A 20,543-nucleotide genomic window follows, 5' to 3' on the forward strand; every position below is an offset into this window, starting at 1 on the left:
TTTGAAGAGGGGGGCTCCCTCATATGCGTAATAATTTCTGTTCGTTTGAAGTTTTAACGTTGCTCCTTACTTTCAGTTGAAAAAACTTGTTCTTTTTTATTTAATTTTACAGAAGACTCGAATTAAACCTTCTAATGAAATAAAAGGAGTAAGATATAAGCAGATGTGTTCCGATCAGATTTATGAATTACTAATACAACCATTAAGCCCAAAAAACACACGAATTAGTGCATCATCAGAGTCATCAATTCCTGCTAGGATGAATCGACTTCACTTTCCCACGAAACTACCAAACTATTCATAAAAATTGTTATTGCTGTACATGATCCCATTTATTGCTACCGTACTTCTTTTGTCATCATATATGTCAATGCATCATATATCACAAAAGAAGAAGTCATAGGATGACATGACTTATTTGAAACAAAGTTAGAGCTGAGTGAGATATAGGAGGGTGGATGTAGACAAAACTCCTCCGCCTTGCGTCAAAATTCAAATTGCTCGGCATTTTTTTCTTACGAATAAAGTAAAATTAATATGTTAAAACCAAAGAAAAATAGCAAAAAGAAACCAAATTCCAAAATCTATTTTTAAAGTCCCTAAAAATAAGACATCATTGAGTGTGAATGTTCACAAAGGGAACTTTTTTCTAGGTTCTGGACATTTCTTTTGTCTTCACGAATTTTAAACTATTTCTTGAGCCATGATCTATCAACACAATCAATGACATTATTGCTCTCAAGCCTGCTCTCGAGATTTCTCATTTAAGACAAAGTAGCTGTTTGCGTTTTCCTGAAAAGTCTGGCTTTCAACAAAATTTCTTTGTAAAACGACTTAGTTAAACATTTTTTTCTCATCAAATAAAAAAAGATGAGAAGATTATTGTTACTAATTGATACAAATAAGCAATCGTCTCGTGAAAGGTACTAGCCCAAAACGCAGGAATAAGCTGTAAGAACAGTTTAAATCAAAATAGTCTAGACCAGCAGTGGGTTTACAGATACGATTTAAAGGTTGAAAGGATTCCTGTAAGGTTTTACTTAAATGGCGAAAGAATTTTAGAGCCATTTTTTTTTCAATTCAATCTTATAAGATTGATACAATTTGTATGTCGAGAAAAGAAAAAGTCGATGTTTCCTCAAGAAGAATCAAATTATAAAGAAACTATTAAAACAATGTTAGATTATTAAGATTACAGAAATACTAAGGAAAGTCAAGAAATTAAAGCAGGCCTAAAATTGCAGCGTTAGTAGATTTAATTTTGTTTTTGTCATAAACCAGCATTCTTAGGGATATGTTCCATTTTTTAAACTTCTCACTGTAGGATTCCAGCAGAAACGTCTCTTTAATTCTGAACAGACTTCCGTTCCAATTACAAGGATTTTATTTCACCCTTTAACGATTTTATCGAAACCCTGTACGTCTAAACCTAGGACCAAGGAAAATCATATGCATTCAAACTTAAGGTACAATACACGATATACGCATTTTCCCCTGTAGACGTGATTACACATTTCGCCATGTATGATGAACAATATTCTCAGTGTTCTTCACTTTAAAATCATGTAGGACATCGTAGGTCATATTACTATCAATAAGCCAGCAATATCTGCATATATAGCTATGGCCGATTTTTTTTTGTATCGGAAACGGTTCTAAATATATATTTTTTTATTTATAAATTGACACACTAATGTTGTCTGGCCTGAAAAACGATATAAATAAGTCACGATTTTCGAAAAGTTCATTTTGAGCCTTAATTCTGGAACAACATTTTTCGTATAAATTACATTATTTTTACAGACATCTAAAGAGAAAGTTACACCATTTTTCCAAGTTTTTTGCATAATTTTTAGTAGCTATGATTCATGTGAAACTATACAAGATGGCAAATGAACCTGAACTGCTAATGCAAAAGTCATGGAAAAATGTCTGAGGTAATGATGACCGAACATGAAGCACAACTAAATTTGTGGATAGAAGATAACCAGAAAAGAGTATCATAACGAATCATAAAAGAAATCACAAACGAAAAAGACGTACAACGAAATCTTGGGTTAGAAGACAAGCAACTGCAAGAATTACATTGAATCACAAAAAAAATGATGCACACAAAAAAAATGATGCACAACGAAATCCACGTTTAGCTGATCAATCAAAACTAAAATAGAAAGAAGGAACCCGTTTTTTGAGCACAGCTAAAAAAGAAGTCGGTAAAACTAATGCTGAGAGTGCCTATCGCCTTCCTAGCGACAGCGAGGATCACCCCAACTCAAAAACGAAAATGACACGCAACAAAATCCGAGGTTCACAAAAGTTAGCAGCAAGAATCAGAAATAATTGCAAACCAAATATTAAACAAAAAATTGCTAATAGAAGACTGGCTACAACGGGAATCCCAAAGAATCACAAACAAAAATTAGAAGAAGAGCCAAAGCGAGAATCACAGTGAAAGGCAAATGAAAATGATGCGCAACAAAATCCATGGTTAGAAGACACATGATAACGTGCAAGATCAATCAAATACAAGGATTCGCAAAGTAATCAGAATTACAATGGAATGATGGAATGCGTTATTGTAGCTTCACTAAAAAAAAAGAAGTAAGTAAACTCATTTTTATTGTTGTCAATCCCTCCCAGGATAATACAAATCCTATAAAGTTGTGAAGGATAAACAGGAAGAAGGTATTGAATTCACAACAGGATTCCTTATTTTACTTGAAATTGCTAATTTGCAATCCCCAGACTTAAATCTAAGGAATTACATGATAATCATGCTTATATATAATTTGAGAATTAACACCAGAGACCGAGCGGAGGGTCGGTCTAATGGTACTGTTTATTTAGAGCACATGTCTTCACAGACTTAGTTCAATTATTTGCAACCGTGAGTATTAAAATTTTTCACCAAATGGCTTAAGTTGCAGAAAAAAAGTTTTGTTTTCCGCATTGCCAGCCTTTTTTTTTCTACGACAGATTCATGCGCTGATCAGCACATTAAAAAAAAAATAAATGAAAGCACATGGTTTTCCGCGTCTTGTAATTGCACCATTAGCACTGCGGACATCAAAGTCAAAATTGTCTTTGTGTCTATCTATAAATGTATGCAAAATTGTATCTATCTATAAATGTATAAATATGCAGAGCAAAACGAAACCATTGACTAAACTTCGGATGTCAATATCAAGATACAGTTGAAGCACAATATCAAGCACAAGTAAATTCATCGTTTTAACATAAGAAAACAAAAAGAAAAAGATGGTTAATTCTTAGGTAATTAGGGAAAATTTAATTTTTCCAAGAAATAAATGAAAGGTAGATGATCCATCCATTAAGACTATCCCGCTTAAGAGATGAAAAGGACTGGTCTTAATCTAATTTTGCTTGCCATGTAACAAGCACGATTTGATACCACTATTCGAGTCCACATTTTCAAGTTCCCTTAGTGAACATTTTTTAGGGTATATATGTTGTAGACAAAAGATCTCTTTCTAGAATTCTCTTAAAAAGAAGCATAGAATTACAAATCCAGGACTACACCCTAGCAGGCAATGCTTATAAATAAGGAATAACATGATGCAATGATATACGAAGTGCAAGACCATGTCAGAATGCTTAACGATTGTTGCTATGATACTGTCATAGATACTTTCATTCAAAGGGAAATAGTTTAAAGCTAATCCAGTTTTTTTTTCTAGAAACATACCAAGCTGTCTCTCTAGGTAATTCTTCCTATAAAAGTTGACAAAAATAAATAGTCATGAATCCAGGGACTAGCAATTAAAATGCCGTTACCAGCAATGACTGTGTTTTGGAAGAGTAATAAACCTGAAATAGGTCATACACTTTATGTAAAAGCAAATAACAAATCTGATATACACCAAAAATTTAGATTAAGATAGTTGAAACAGAAACAAGATTTTGGAAGTTTGAAGCGGAAAGAGAACCGCACTTATTGAGAGGACACATGCCCATGGTCACAACTTCGGGGTATTGTAATGTTAGTCTTAGATTGGTAGTCAGTAAGTATAAATCACATGAAGTGACAAAAACAAAAACATTTTTTGCTCCTTGAATCCGTCATATCTATTCAGCTTTTTATTTTGCTCCTTTCAGAATTATGAAGTTTTTTGTGCAGTTCTACATTCTTGTCATTGCTGCGACGTTAAACCAATAAAATAAATAAGCAAACTAAAAATTCTTGATTTTAAAAGGTGATTTTCAAACACTAATTTGTCTAATAAACCTGAATTAGGTAATACACTTTATTTAAAAGCTGATAATAAATCTATAATAAACCACAAATTTAGATTAAAAACTGAAACAGAAACAATAACTGAAGAGTTGGGAGCGTAGAGGACACGAGAACATGATCATCACTTTGGGTCATCATCAGACTGAAAATCCTGCAAGACTCTGATTTTCAAGAAAATGTTGTTTGTTTACTTACTTTTCTGAAAAAAATCGCTTAAAGGGTGTTAATTAGTGTTGACACTGGAATACTAAACTTAGATCGGTAACCACCGAGCATAAAATTCCTTCAAGTACCAGGGATATTAAAATGAAAACTTTTTTGCCCCTTGGAGGATCCAACTTTTGTCTAATCATGCCTGAGGATCAAGATTTCTAAGATTTTTTATATTTCCTATTTCAAAATTATGATTTTTTTGGGAAGTTCTATCCCTAATAACGCGGAAATACATAATTCGAATTAGTTAATTACAACTGATAGCACTTTCTGGCCCTTAAAATTCACAAATTAACAATCCGTTGATTCCCAAAAACGAGCATACACTTGAAGGAAAGCTTCCCTTTCCTAAGCTTCTTGATGCCATAATGTTTTCCGCTTATTTTCCCCTCACATTTCTTTTTATTGTACTTTGGTGTCATAAACTGCATAACCACATATGTGGATCTTTTTCATTAGAAATCGAATTCTCGACCTGTCCGATTTCCCCTTAACCAATCTAAACAATTGGCGTTCACTATAACTATCTCTGTTACTTTCTATACCAGATTTGAAAGAGTCAATTGATCAGAGTTAATTTAGGAGACTGCGGATGAAATCAAAGCATTCTGGTTTTTCTATATGGAATGTTCTTACCATCATGTGGAGTAGGTTTCCCCAGAGTTTTGGTGATGTCGTCGAGAGGCCAATCTTTCGAGGGCATACCTGGAGTGTTCTATACAAGCCCGAGTACTGGGCTTTTTGGTATTCTTTTGTCCCTTGCCTCATTACTTTTATGAATAAAACTCCCTTAACTTGATAAAAATAAAGCACCGTTTTTAAATATAGTAAATGCGGTTTGATTTTAGATTTCTGGATTGTAATTTTAGCCTCAAATTTGCAAAGTAAAAGCTATGGCAAGTTCAACCACCATTTGTGAGATATGCGCTTTATGCGTTTTGGTTTAGGACAATCATACTGTGATCCTAATTATTTTAGCAATTAACATTTCATCACTTAGGGACGGGTCCATTGCAGTTGATCCCTTGTGTAACTAAACCCCAAATAACTGAGCCCCTGTAACTGACCCCTTGTGGATTGACCCCTTGTGAGTGTGATTGACCGTCTGTGATGTCCATTTTTTTTTTTTTTAATGACAGCTTAACGGAGCTCTTTTTTATGAATTGTCTTGATAAGTATTTATTTCATTACTTTAAAAGACCAGTAGTTACAAGAAGATAGAACATGTGAAAATTCTAAGTTGTGTTTTAACCCATAATATTACCTCATGCGTAAAATACTGAAAAAAATAGCGCTTTACTGAAAACAAAAGGCATAAATAAATTAAAAAAAAAACAGGATATGACTCTTAGGAGCTAGAAATTCTTGAACTAGGCTCCATAAAATAAAAGACTAATTGATAAGGAGCTTATTAGACTTTCACCAGCTATATTATTATAACTTTTGCCATACAGTTTAAATTCTCTAAAAAAGCTCAAGCTAGGTGAGTCTTCATATAAAGAGCTAGTTTTTTTTCAGATTTCAGTAAATAAAGGGGAATGACATGAGCGAGCTAACTTTAGCTGGTTTTGTAGATAGGCGCTGTATAAACTGCGAAGCAAAATTTTTTATAGCGTCGAAATGAAACTAATAAGCTCTATCACCAACAAATTAGACCTGTATTTGAATGAATTTTCTTTCACACGGTAGTTTTCTCAAAACTTTTTTATCCTACTTGCAAAGGTAACTTGGAAAGGGACTATTCAAGAGGGATTTTAAACACTAGTTTAAAGGTTTTCGATCATAGGGATTTCAGGCATTGACCTTTTATGATTTCAAATCTTTACACTCCAGGAACGACAGTAAAATCGCATTTTGGTGCCATAAGTCATTTTATGATAGTGTTGTCATGACGAAATTATAAAAGATTACTAGCCAGACATGTGAATACTAGCTTTCAAATGACCTTAAACAGCCCACTAAGATATTTTAGTGCCCCATTAGCACTGGGTAAATAAAACAGAAAAGGGAGACTAATCAGCGTTTCCAGCTCTTATTAAAAATTCTCATAAATTTACTTCCGTATTTAAGTTTACTATTAAGATGAATTTAAATAATAGCAATAATTCTTAACCTAGGTGTTAGTTTTCTCTCCCCTAGGGTACAGCTATTGGTGCGAACATCACCATCAAGTGCGTTCAAGTCCTGGGAATGAAAAGCTTCGCTAATTTTCCCAAACATAGGATACATTGTTTTTTTTTGGAGTGGGGATAGTTTTATACCGTGAGGCATAAAACAGAATAAAACACAAAAGAATTAACCAATAAATATAGACCATTTCAATCGAATCAGCTTTCGTCATTTCCAACAAAACGTGCTGCATTACATATTCTAGTTATATTGTTAATTTGAGGAGGGTTGAAATGGATGCGGTTGATTTGAATAGGGTTGAGTCAGACAGGTTTTGGTTAAACGGAGGTTGAGTTGAATGAGTGTTAAGTCAACTGAGGGTTGAAATACCAGGAAGTTGAGTTGAATGGGGGCTGAAATAAATAGGGGCTGGATTGCAAAAGGGTTGAGCTGAATGGGTTAGAGTTGTGCAGACATTGAGTTTGGTGAGGGTCGAGTTGCATTGGGGTTCAGTTGAATGAGTGTTAATATAGTCAGAGTTTGAGTTGTAGCAGTGTTCAGTTAACGTAGGTTAAGTTGCACGAGAGTTCAGTTTTACGGGGTTTAGTTGGATGAGATTCAGTCAACCGAGGTTTCAGTTAAATGGTGGTTGAGTTTCATGTAGATTCAATGTAATGGCGTTCAGTTGCAAGGGAGTTCAGTTGCAAGAGGGTTCACTTAAACAGGGATGAATTGCACGAAGATTCAGTTAAAGAGGGTTGAGTTGCAAGAGGGTTTAGTTGCATGGGGATCAGTTAAACGAGGGTTCATTTGCACGGGGATTGAGTTGCACAAATGTTCATTTAAATGGGGTTGAATTTCGCAGGAGTTCAGTTGCAGGAGGGTTCAGTTAAATGTGGTTCAATTGCGCGAAGATTCAGTTACGTGATGGATTCAGTTGCCCCTAGATTCAGATGCATAAGGGTTCAGTTACAGGGTTCAGTTGTTTGGGGTTCAGTTATATGGAATTCAGTTAAACACATACCTTTAGGGGCAGTTCCTAAATAAAATCCGAATTACCATGATTCAACAGGTACACAAAGTACGAAGTTGGAGAGAGGGATTTTTTTCGGTGATGGGGTGGTATTGGAGGGAAAAGGGATGAAATGACTCCAAACTTGGTCCTTCTTTTGTAGATATTACAAATCCTTGCATTGCTCTGATTTCACCAAGGTTTCAACAACCCATGTTGCAAATGTACTACGGGTTTAATGATTTTGGACGAATATGCTGCGATATTAGCTTCCAATAATAGCAAGTTAAGCCCCATTCACGATGAGTATTTACTAATATCTTCTTCTTCTTTTTAGGTTTAATAAATATCTCTCCCTCCCTCCCTTAAAATTTCAACTAATTGCAATTAGCTGTTCCTGAGATATTGCAGAAACATCATTTTGATAACAGAGATGGACATAGTGTCTTTTAGTTGAGTCGATATTTATTGCGCTACTGTATCGATATTTACCTTGCACTAATTTGAGTCAATCAGTATTTTTCATAAAATTTCAGCGGATAATAAAAATAAAACAAAAATCATGAAAAAAAAATCACTTGTGCAAAATAAATATCTTCATGGATGTTTTTGCTTTCCAGGAAAAATTTCCACCATAATAAGTCTTTCAAAGAAAAGTAAAGGGTTCCATTAAACCGAAAATGAGCAGAAATAAAGCCAAGCAATCTTCCAAGCGTAAAACTACCACAAAACACCATCAATAAATAAATGAAATCCAAAACCAAGAGAAATTACAATAAATAATCGAGTTAACATGAGTAGTGTTGACAGCCCCCATGCCTTGTCAAGACCAAGACATAATTTGCCCTTTACTGAAAAAAATTAAATGTTTTTATTTTTTGATTTTAATAAATAAAAAATTGTTGAAACTTAAAGGAATAAATATCAGTATATGTAAATTAAACTGACAATCCACGGTCATTTGTTTTTTTTTTCTTCTGGCGAAGCTTTCTTCTGTTTCGAATCCTCGTTACTTTCCATAGAATTTTTTCTGCTGTTTCCAGATTAACCCAGTTTTTTTCTCCCTGGAGGTAAGTCTTTTGAGTTATCTTTCTCCCACAAAGTCAATTAATTTTTCACGAAAATATCCAGTTTCGCCTTGTAAACGTAAGACGTTGAAATTTGCTTAAATTCTCTCATTAAGGCTCTTGCATTTCGTTCCGTCTTACGGTTACTTTAACGTGAGGTCTTACGTAGCGTTACTAAGCCTTGCGGAATACAGTGTGAAGGGGAGATGACGATGCCAAAGCATAGCCTGTTTAGACACAAGAGCCAAGTATTGGATAAAAATGTGAATTTATCATGAGACACAATTTATCAAGAGGCATGAATTATGATCAGCCGACATTCATAATAAATATAATTTACAGGCTAAATCTTTTGGATAGAACCGGCTGCACGCCAATGTAAAAAACGATAGGAACCAAACCCATCTAGTAGACTTCTACATAGTCAATTTACTACGTGACCTTTCTCACTAAACCCAACTATGTATTTGTGTATCATTTTGCATCTCAAGCAGTACCTACCTAAAATTCCTTACATACACCTCTTGAAATAATGCATAAAACAATGCAGTACATCTATTTATATACTTCATAATCGTCGGTAACTCTAAGTCAATCACTAATCTTCCGTTCTAAAAATAGTCACGTGACGCTATACGACGGATGGCTGAGGCTCGAAGCAGGTGGTTTGGTATTTAAGGGTAAGAGCAGACGGGAAAAGACTTAAGGCTAGAGGAGTTACTTCAAATTTTGTGTTCGAGAAAGGGGCAAAATATTTTCTTACTGTTTTCACAGAAGACTGTAAGCTATATCTTTTTCTTTTTGAAATCTCTAGTCCGACGGGCTGTGTTGCTGGTATATATGGATGCCGTCTGGCTTTCCAGCTGATAGAATTTACCCTTCAAGGTTACAATTTAAATACCTTCCAAAATTTACCGAGTTTTTTTGCGATGTTACCTTTAACAAATGTATATCTCAATTAATCAATTCTTAGAATTTAAAAATCACTAGAATTTATATTTATTCTACAAGCCTTTTTTCTGCACATAACCACTCCACCAAGCGCAAATTTGGTCTGAAGTATTGACAATAATGTATGTAGCATAGAGCACCAGCTAGAGTAAAGAGTATCCACTCGATTTTCTAAAATAGTAGTGCTGGTTTAGGAAATCTTCAACATCAAAACCGACTTGTAAATAACTAATCCATTTGTTTTACATTTATTAAGACGCAAATTGTCAGTTGTTCAACCAACAGAAATAATTCCTTTCCCGAGCCTCCAACAATACATAACCATTAAAAACAAACACAAAGGATATAAAAATCAAAGCCTCTTCTCTTAATTAGCAACTATGGAGAAGCATAATCTTATTTTATAACTGCGCATGTTGAGAAGTACGCTGGAAGATCGGATAATGTTTTCTAGCCTCCAGTTTCAGCGAAATAACAACGCTGTATAGGGAGAACACAATATAAAGAATATATGGATGACACACATGAGACTTCAAACAAAGTTGAAAAGGGATAAAATAAGCCGTGAAAAAGCATCAATGAAAGGGGATAGAAGAGCGGGCAATGCAATACTACCGTCTATGGATATATGCTTGCAATGTGGTTCTATTATCTAGTGCGCTGGCTTTTCTAGCAACTGTGGTGAGCATCATTTCAGACTACCGTTCTGAAATCACTAAATCTATTAATTTACTTCAGCCTTGTTTGATATACGGATTTTTAGTGCTTACAATACAAGGTTTCGGGCTCACCATTTACGGCTGTGTGGCTGCACGGAGGTAAAGTCTATTTAATATTTACTGTTTTGAGGTAGGCCTAAATTTCGTAATAATTGTAAAAAAAGGTAACAACAAGCATAGAAAAGCCCCTACTGGAGAGGGTAGAAAGGATTTATGTCCCCCCTCGCTTTCGAAAATCCAATGTGCAAAAGTAGATATTTTGTAATTATTCTGACAGAAATGAAATGCTTTGTGGAAAGAAAACCCCTTTTTCGTACCCTAACCCCTCAGGTAAAATTGTTAGGTAAGTTTAAACCCTCCCTTCTAATCTAAGAGGAACTTTGACTAGTCCCGTTTAAACATGCAACTGTAATGGCTGTATGGCATATCCGAAATTTACTTCAAAATTAATTTTTATGACAGGGCATTAATATGAGGATAAGGTATTTGACCTTTATCATTTGAATTATTACTATCACTTTCTAAAAGCTCGTCACAGGACTGTGCTTCGTAAGAACGACCCAGCGGTCAGATCTGTGATAGAAGATCTATAACAGACTGTGGTAGAAGGTTTTAAAAAACACAGATTTGACATTGCGAGACACGTTAATTTCATTGGCGGTTACGAACTGATGCAACAAGGGGAGAAACAATCATTGAAACCATTTTCGTTAATTTTTACTATACATAGCTGTAACTTTTTTCTTATAAAAGCTGAAATCTTTTTCGAAAAAATTCAAGAACTGAGAATTCCAACAAATTTAACTAAATATTTGACATCATCCTTGTGACGAAAAAACAGAAGGAAAAGAAAACTAGAGCTATTGATCCAATTTTTAGTCAATTATAGAAAGTCTAGTAAATCAAAAAAAGGGAGGGAAGAAGAAATTAAGACAATATCAACAACAATTGCAAAATAGCCTAAATAGAGTAGTATGATGATAAAGAGCACTGCAAATTTAAGAGTTCTGGCAAAGTAGAATTACAATAGCTGAGAATATAATGTGATGCCTAAAGATCTTGTGTTACCCAATTCCCTCCTCAACGGCCCGCTCTTTACGCTAAAGTTTGTACTGTTTTAAAAAGTAGATTTGAGAGAAAGAGTCAAACTTTAGCGTAAAGAGTGGGGTGTTGAGGAGGGAACAGTCCCTTTCATATACGGAATAATTTCTGTTCGTTTTAAGTTTTAATATCACTCCTTACTTTCAGGTAAAAAAAACTTGTTTTTTTTCATTTAATTGTAAGTAAGGAGCGACAAAGGCTAATAGTAGCCCAAATTCAAAAAAAACGAATTTTGAAACCTTTTTGCGGAGTTTTCAAGCACCTATCTACAAAATGTGATATTTCGCATTTTTCTTTAGAGAAGAAACATCATGGGCGTTTATTTACTTTTTTTTACATTGGTGATCGTATCGAGCCAATGGCTGAAGAAAATTAGGAAAAGGCTCAATCAGACAAAAATTAAAGGATAAAATTAAAGGTGCTGTTTTTAAGTTGCGAAACTGTTGTACCACAACTAAGTGATGTCTTCTATAATTTTATGGCAAAGATCAACAATTTTGTCTCAAAGGGTGCCAAGAAGACACCCCGTGATAATTCCGCGATAGCCAATCGCTTTAAGTTTTAGAAAAACTACATATTGAGCTTTCCAGTTTCAGAGACCGTGTGTGATGATGGTGCATGCACATCTATAGACGTACGAAGTCCATACAGAATAGACGGTTCATATAGACATGTATTTTAAGCTTCATTAAACAAAATTGATTCATTTTAGGCTTGGTAGGATTGTCTTCAATAGCACACAATTGCATATCAGACATTTATTTAGTGGCGCCAATTCAAGGAGATAAGGAGGAGAGCAAAATGCATTCAACAAAATCTGGGGAAAGGAGCGGATATTTTTTTTAATTTTTCCATTGGAAATACAAAAGAAACCATTTTGAATGAAAACGGCAAAAAACATATTTTACAGATCAAGCGGATGGAGGGGCAAAGAGCAAAAAATTATTGGGTAGGGACAATTCTTCCCCTCACCCAATTGACACCACTAAAGCTATTATAAAGGAGGGCAGATCGGTCTTTTTGTAGGGGAGGAGTGTACTGGAACTTGAAATAGTGAATTTTTATGCCAAAAATTCCTATAGCTCCATTAACCTCCAGATAAATATAAAACGAGGTTTGTGAGGAGCATAGTTAATCTATAGTACCCCTTGATTCTCATATTTTTTCTTTTTTTTTTTTACTACGCTTGCAAGATGAATGCTGCAGAGTAATAGTGTCCCTCTTGTTAATAAAAATCTGTTTTTGTGTAACATTAAAGATTACAATCGCATGCCAATATAAAAGGTGGAAAAGTGGAGTAGAATTGTTAGTACCATCTGCAATTTCCCACGGGGGGGGGGGGGATGTGAGTTTCAAGAAGTAAAATTGAAAATTGCATAAATATTTCGAAATATTTTGAAAATAGATTAAAGTAATTCGAAAAAAGAAAAATGGTAAAAAACTAAAAAAAAACAAACAGAAAAAACTAAAAAAAAATTAAAAAATTAAAAAAATTAAAAAAGAAAAAACCTAAAAAGAAAAAACGTAAAAAAATAAAAAAGATAAAAAACTAAAAATAAAAAACTAAAAAAAGAAAAAACAAAAAAAACTGGGAATTGCACAAATATTTCAATATATTTTGACAATAGATTAAAGTAACTCGAAAACCTTAAAACAGATAACCCAAATTTTGAGGTTTATTATAAATTGTTGGAGCTTTAGCATGCTTGGCACGTAAAGTGTCAATGTTAGAACGAACATTGACAAATTGAAGAAAACAAATCAATAAAAAGAAGAAACTAAAAAAAAAGAAAAACTAAAAAAGAAAAAAACTAAGAAAAGAAAAAACTAAAAAAGTTGTTTGTTTGTGGGTTTGTCTGTTACGCCAGATTATATCTTCTATATATATAAAAATAAATTGTATGAATTTTTGTGTTGAGGGTTTAAATGTAATAACTGAGAATTGCATAAATATTTCGAAATATTTTAATTTGAAAACCTTAAAAAAGATAATTTAAATTTGTGGTTTATTATAAATTGTTGAGCTTTAGCAAGCTTGGCACGTGGAAATTTCTCCAACTGTCAATGTTAAAATGAACACTGACAAACTGGAAAACATTGAAAAAGATAGAATGTTACCAAATCCAAATCCAAATCCAATGGCAGAAGAAACAGCTGAGGAAGCTGCTCAAAGAGTTAATGCCAAAAGGCTTGCGGCTAAAGAACGCAAAACCGTGCAGTTAGACGAAGATCAACCTGGACAGCGAGAGTCAAAACGTATCAAAACTGAAAATGATAGCGATGATGATTGGGTTTGGGATTTTGACTTGGATAAGGTCATCAATGCCTACCAGATTTTAGTTATAAAAACAAAGGTTCGGTGATTCAATGGCAGAAGAAACAGCCGAGGAAGCTACTCAAAAAGTTAATGCCAAAAGGCTTGCGGCTAAAGAACGCAAAACCGTGCAGTTAGATGAAGATCAACCTGGACAGCGAGAGTCAAAACGTATCAAAACTGATAATGATAGCGATGATGATTGGGTTTGGGATTTTGACTTGGACAAGGTCATCAATGCCTACCAAATTTTAGTTTTAAAAACAAAGGTTCGGTGATATGTATTTACGTCTGAAAAATAAAGAAGAAAAAGAAAACTGGAACTAAAAATGTAAAAACTGGGAATTGCACATATATTTCAATGTATTTTGACAATAGATCAAAGTAATTCGAAAACCTTAAAACAGATACCCAAAAGTTTTAGGTTTATTATAAATTGTGCCAAGCTTTAGCATGCTTGGCACGTAAAGATTTTTCCAAGTGTCAATGTTAGAATGAACATTGACAAATTGAAGAAAACAAATGAATAAAAAGAAAAAAATAAAAAAAGAAAAACTAAAAAAGAAAAAAACTAAGAGAAGAAAAAACTAAAAAAGAAAATAACTAAAAAAGAAACTATATCTATATCTATATATATAAAAATAAGTTGTCTGTGTGTGTGTGGGTCTGTCTGTCGGATGACGTCATGTTTGTGTGTCGACTGACGTCATGTTTTCAACTGACGAAATTCCAGACCGGGACATCGGGACACAAATAACGACCGGGACACCGGCACATAGGGAATATAAATGACGACACTCAAAGAGAAAGCGACCGGGACAAAAGGAATGTTCGATTAGCAATCACCATCAACAAAGCACAAGGACACAAATGACGACCGGGACACAGGGAGTATAAATGACGACCAGGACATAAGTAAAAAAAAAAACTAAAAAAACTAAAAAAAAGGTAAAAACTACAAAAAAACTAAAAAGAAAAAAAATAACTAAAAACTAATAAAAAAAACTAAAAAAGCTAAAAAACTAAAAAACTAAAAAAGAAAAAAAATAAAAAAGGAAAAAAATGAAAAATAAAGGAGAAAAACAAAACTAAAAAAACGAATGTATATACAGACCGGGGCACCGGGATACAAATGACGACCGGGACACAGGGAATATAAATGACGACCGGGACACAGGGACACAACTACAACGGGGACGCCGCGGGGCACAGGAGGATATAAATGACGACCGGGACACCGGGACACAAGGAATATAAATGACGCCCGGGACACTCAAAGAGAAATCACAGACTGGGACATCGGGACACAAATGACGACCGGGACACAGGGAATATAAATGACGACCGGGACACAACTACAAAGGGGACGCCGGGGGGCACAGGGGGATATATAAATGACGACGGCGACACAAGGAATGGTCGATTAGCAATCACCATCAACAAAGCTCAAGGGCAATCATAAGAATCATGAGGTATAGATCTGAATACGGATTGTTTTCCCATGGACCATTATATGTTGCATGTTCAAGAGTCGGTAAACCTGACATTCTATTTATATGCACAGACAATGGGACAGAAAAGAATGTTGTATATTCGCAAGTTTTACGTAGTTAAAAACATATATATACTAGGTGTTGGGGTGGCGCGAAGCGCCACCCCAACAGCTAGTATATATATAAAAATCCTTTGTATATATGCATTTTAGTTTGTTTGTGGGTTTGCATTTGACGTCATTATAAGTATATAAGGCTTTGTATATGGCGTCATTATAAGATGACACTACAGACCGGGACACCGGGACAAAAATGACGACCGGGACACAGGGAATATAAATGACGACCGGCACACTTAAAGAGAAATTACAGACCGGGACACCGGGACACAAATAACGACCGGGGCACCGGGACAGAGGGAATATAAATGACGACCGGGACACAGGGAATATAAATGAAAATCAGGACACAGGGACACACCTACAACGGGGATGCCGGGGGCAAAGGGGGATATATAAATGAAGACGGGGACACAGGGAATGTTCGATTAGCAATCACCATCAACAAAGCTCAAGGGCAATCGTTAGAAAAATGCGGTATAGATCTGAATCCGGATTGTTTTCCCATGGACAATTATTATGTTGCATGTTCAAGAGTTGGTAAACCTGCCAATCTATTTATATGGACAGACAATGGGACAGCAAAGAATTTTGTATATTCGCAAGTTTTACGTAGTTAAAAAAATATATATATTCACAGGTGGGACACAGGGACACAACTACAATGGCGCGTAACTAATATGGCGCGTAACGACTTACGCGCGCGGGGGGGCTTGGAGGGGGGGGCGCAATCCGTATTCAGATCTATACCTCATGATTCTAATGATTGCCCTTGAGCTTTGCTGATGGTGATTTGTAATCGACCATTCCCTGTGTCGCTGTCGTCATTTATATATCCCCCTGTGCCCCCCGGCGTCCCCTTTGTAGTTGTGTCCCGGTCGTCATTTATATTCCCTGTGTCCCGGTCGTCATTTGTGTCCCGGTGTCCCAGTCTGTGATTTCTCTTTGAGTGTCCCGGGCGTCATTTATAATCCTTGTGTCCCGGTGTCCTGGTCGTCATTTATATCCCCCTGTGCCCCCCGGCGTCCCCGTTGTAGTTGTGTCCCTGTGTCCCGGTCGTCATTTATATTCCCTGTGTCCCGGCTGTCATTTGTATCCCGGTGCCCCGGTCTGTATATACATTCGTTTTTTTAGTTTTGTTTTTCTCCTTTATTTTTCATTTTTTCCTTTTTTATTTTTTTTTCTTTTTTAGTTTTTTTAGTTTTTTAGCTTTTTTAGTTTTTTTTTATTAGTTTTTAGTTTTTTTTTCTTTTTAGTTTTTTTTGTAGTTTTTATCTTTTTTTTAGTTTTTTTTTTACTTATGTCCTGGTCGTCATTTATACTCCCTGTGTCCCGGTCGTCATTTGTGTCCCGGTGCTTTGCTGATGGTGATTGCAAATCGAACATTCCTTTTGTCCCGGTCGCTTTCTCTTTGAGTGTCGTCATTTATATTCCCTATGTGCCGGTGTCCCGGTCGTCATTTGTGTCCCGATGTCCCGGTCTGTAATTTCGTCAGTTGAAAACATGACGTCAGTCGACACACAAACATGACGTCACCCGACAGACAGACCCACACACACACAGACAACTTATTTTTATATATATAGATATAGACATAGTTTGTTTTTTAGTTATTTTCTTTTTTAGTTTTTTCTTCTCTTAGTTTTTTTCTTTTTTAGTTTTTCTTTTTTTAGTTTTTTCTTTTTATTCATTTGTTTTCTTCAATTTGTCAATGTTCATTCTAACATTGACACTTAGAAAAATCTTTACGTGCCAAGCATGCTAAAGCTCAACAATTTATAATAAACCTCAAACTTTTGGGTATCTGTTTTAAGGTTTTCGAATTACTTTGATCTATTGTCAAAATACATTGAAATATATGTGCAATTCCCAGTTTTTTTTTAGTTTTTTCTTTTTTTTAGTCTTCTAACATTGACAGTTGGGAAAATCTTCACGTGCCGAGCATGCTAAAGCTCAACAATTCATAATAAACCTCTAAATTTTAAGTATCTGTTTTAAGGTTTTCGAATTACTTTAATCTATTGTCAAAATATTTTGAAATATTTATGCAATTCCCAGTTTTTACATTTTTAGTTTCAGTTTTCTTTTTCTTCTTTATTTCTCAGACGTAAATACATATCGCCGAACCTTTGTTTTTATAACTAAAATCTGGTAGGCATTGATGACCTTATCCAAGTCAAAATCCCAAACCCAATCATCATCGCTATCATTATCAGTTTTGATACGTTTTGACTCTCGCTGTCCAGGTTGATCTTCATCTAACTGCACGGTTTTGCGTTCTTTAGCCGCAAGCCTTTTGGCATTAACTCTTTGAGCAGCTTCCTCGGCTGTTTCTTCTGCCATTGAATCGCCGAACCTTTGTTTTTATAACTAAAATCTGGTAGGCATTGATGACCTTATCCAAGTCCAAATCCCAAACCCAATCATCATCGCTATCATTTTCAGTTTTGATACGTTTTGACTCTCGCTGTCCAGGTTGATCTTCATCTAACTGCACGGTTTTGCGTTCTTTAGCCGCAAGCCTTTTGGCATTAACTCTTTGAGCAGCTTCCTCAGCTGTTTCTTCTGCCATTGCAGGATTTGGTAACATTCTATCTTTTTCAATGTTTTCCAGTTTGTCAGTGTTCATTCTAACATTGACAGTTGGAGAAATCTCCACGTGCCAAGCTTGCTAAAGCTCAACAATTTATAATAAACCTCAAATTTTAAAGTATCTTTTTAAGGTTTTCAAATTACATTAATCTATTGTCAAAATATTTCGAAATATTTATGCAATTCCCAGTTTTTACATTTAAACCCTCAACACAAAAATTCACACAATTTATTTTTATATATATAGAAGATATAATATGGCGTAACAGACAAACCCACAAACAAACAACTTTTTTTTTCTTTTTTAGTTTTTTCTTTTCTTAGTTTTTTCTTTTTTAGTTTTTCTTTTTTTTTAGTTTCTTCTTTTTATTGATTTGTTTTCTTCAATTTGTCGATGTTCATTCTAACATTGACGCTTTACATGCCAAGCATGCTAAAGCTCCAACAATTTATATTAAACCTCAAAATTTGGGGTATCTGTTTTAAGGTTTTCGAATTACTTTAATCTATTGTCAAAATATATTGAAATATTTGTGCAATTCCCAGTTTTTTTGTTTTTTTTTTAGTTTTTTTTTTCTTTTTAGTTTTTTTATCTTTTTTATTTTTTTACGTTTTTTCTTTTTAGGTTTTTTTCTTTTTTAATTTTTTTAATTTTTTTTTTAGTTTTTTCTGTTTGTTTTTTTTTATAGTTTTTTTTACCATTTTTCTTTTTTCGAATTACTTTAATCTATTTTCAAAATATTTCGAAATATTTATGCAATTTTCAATTTTACTTCTTGAAACTCACATTACCCCCCACCCCCCCGTGGGAAATTTCAGATGGTACTAACAATTCTACTCCACTTTTCCACCTTTTATATTGGCATGCGATTGTAATCTTTAATGTTACACAAAAACAGATTTTTATTAACAAGAGGGACACTATTACTCTGCAGCATTCATCTTGCAAGCGTAGTAAAAAAAAATAAAAAAAAAAATATGAGAATCAAGGGGTACTATAGATTAACTATGCTCCTCACAAACCTCGTTTTATATTTATCTGGACGTTAATGGAGCTATAGGAATTTTTGGCATAAAAATTCACTATTTCAAGTTCAAGTACACTCATCCCCTACAAAAAGACCAATCTGCCCTCCTTTATAAAAGCTTTAGTGGTGTCAATTGGGTGAGGGGAAGAATTGTCCCTACCCAATAATTTTTTGCTCTTTGCACCTCCATCCGCTTGATCTGTAAAATATGTTTTTTGCCGTTTTCATTCAAAATGGTTTCTTTTGTATTTCCAATGGAAAAATTAAAAAAAAAATCCCCTCCTTTCCCCAGATTTTGTTGAATACATTTTGCTCTCCTCCTTATCTCCTTGAATTGGCGCCACTAAATCAATGTCTGATATGCAATTGTGTGCTATTGAACACAATCCTACCAAGCCTAAAATGAATCAATTTTGTTTAATGAAGCTTAAAATACATGTCTATATGAACCGTCTATTCTGTATGGACTTCGTACGTCTACTCTTCCTGCTCTCTTCCACCAGTTCCATTTTCCTACAACGAAGTACATCACATCAGTTATTTCTTATAAATGCCCGCACAACTTTTGGCAGGCCCTCTGGAGGACTCGCATGTTTTGTGAAGCGGAGTTTAAGTGGTCTAAATCCCGCTTGCTTATGTCTAACGATCATTTTCTTGCCATCCAGATAGGCAATACTGTTATAATTAACACTTATTTGCTACATAATGCACGTGAAATTGATTCTATGACTCGGTTCGCTAAAGCTTGCTCCTCGTTATGCTCAGCTGTGAAGCAATTCGCTGATTCCGAACTTACATATCTGATTATTGGTGACTTGAACTGCAGTATTTTAGATAACTCGGCCAGAACTGACTGCTTGTTAGATTTAGTTCCTGATTATAAAATTGTGCCAAAGGATCAGTCCTCTACTTACATTCATCATTCAGGAAGTGTATCAAATATTGACCATGTAATCTGTTCGCCAAGTCTCAGTATTTCTGAAGTGCATGTCCTTACGGATGAACAAGACATTGATCATATGCTGATGTCATTTACGTTTTCCCTATATGATGTTCCTGTGTATTCCTCTATTCCTAAGCCCTCACGGTGTTTCGACAAGTATAATTGGAATCGTGGAAATATTGTCCTTTACAGTGTGACGCTTGCTACACTACTTAGTTCTATTCTTTTTCCGTTTCATTTGCTCCAGACGCGGGCACCTGTGAAAAATGTGGTTGCCGATATTGACCTGTACTATTCACAAATTATTTCGTGTTTGAAAAACGCTGAATCTTGCGCTGTCCCTTGTGAAAGAGTTAGGTTAGGGACTCGTCAACCTATGTGGAATAATGATTCAGAGTTGAAGTCGATTAAGAACCGTGCAAAGTTATGGTTGCGTATATGGTCAGAATGCGGAAGGCCTGCTTCTGGTATTGTTTTCAGTATTAAAAATCGCACTAAATATGCTTATAAGAAATACCTTTGTGCAGTCCAATTTTTGGGTCTTGATTTTCCATCAAATCCAAGTGATTGGAAGAATATTTAAAATTCTAGTAAAATTATTAGTGATGGTCCTGGCAATTATATTTC

The 20,543-nt window shown here is 34.8% G+C and overlaps 2 protein-coding genes across 5 annotated transcripts in view; one reads left to right on the plus strand and one right to left on the minus strand.

Annotated features, from left to right (window-relative positions):
* Positions 1 to 20,543, minus strand: part of LOC136032096 (uncharacterized) — a 438,713-nt gene that overhangs the window by 109,400 nt on the left and 308,770 nt on the right. The gene's annotated exons all lie outside the window — the stretch shown is intronic.
* LOC136032099 (uncharacterized) overlaps positions 10,051 to 20,543 on the plus strand; it is a 70,764-nt gene continuing 60,271 nt past the window's right edge. The window contains exon 1 of the mRNA XM_065712244.1: positions 10,051 to 10,425. Coding sequence (XP_065568316.1) covers positions 10,211 to 10,425 — 215 coding nt within the window. The 5' untranslated portion in view covers positions 10,051 to 10,210. The remainder of the gene's footprint in view (positions 10,426 to 20,543) is intronic.

The sequence above is a fragment of the Artemia franciscana genome, chromosome 10, assembly GCF_032884065.1.
Source record: "Artemia franciscana chromosome 10, ASM3288406v1, whole genome shotgun sequence".
Classification (NCBI taxonomy): domain Eukaryota; kingdom Metazoa; phylum Arthropoda; class Branchiopoda; order Anostraca; family Artemiidae; genus Artemia; species Artemia franciscana.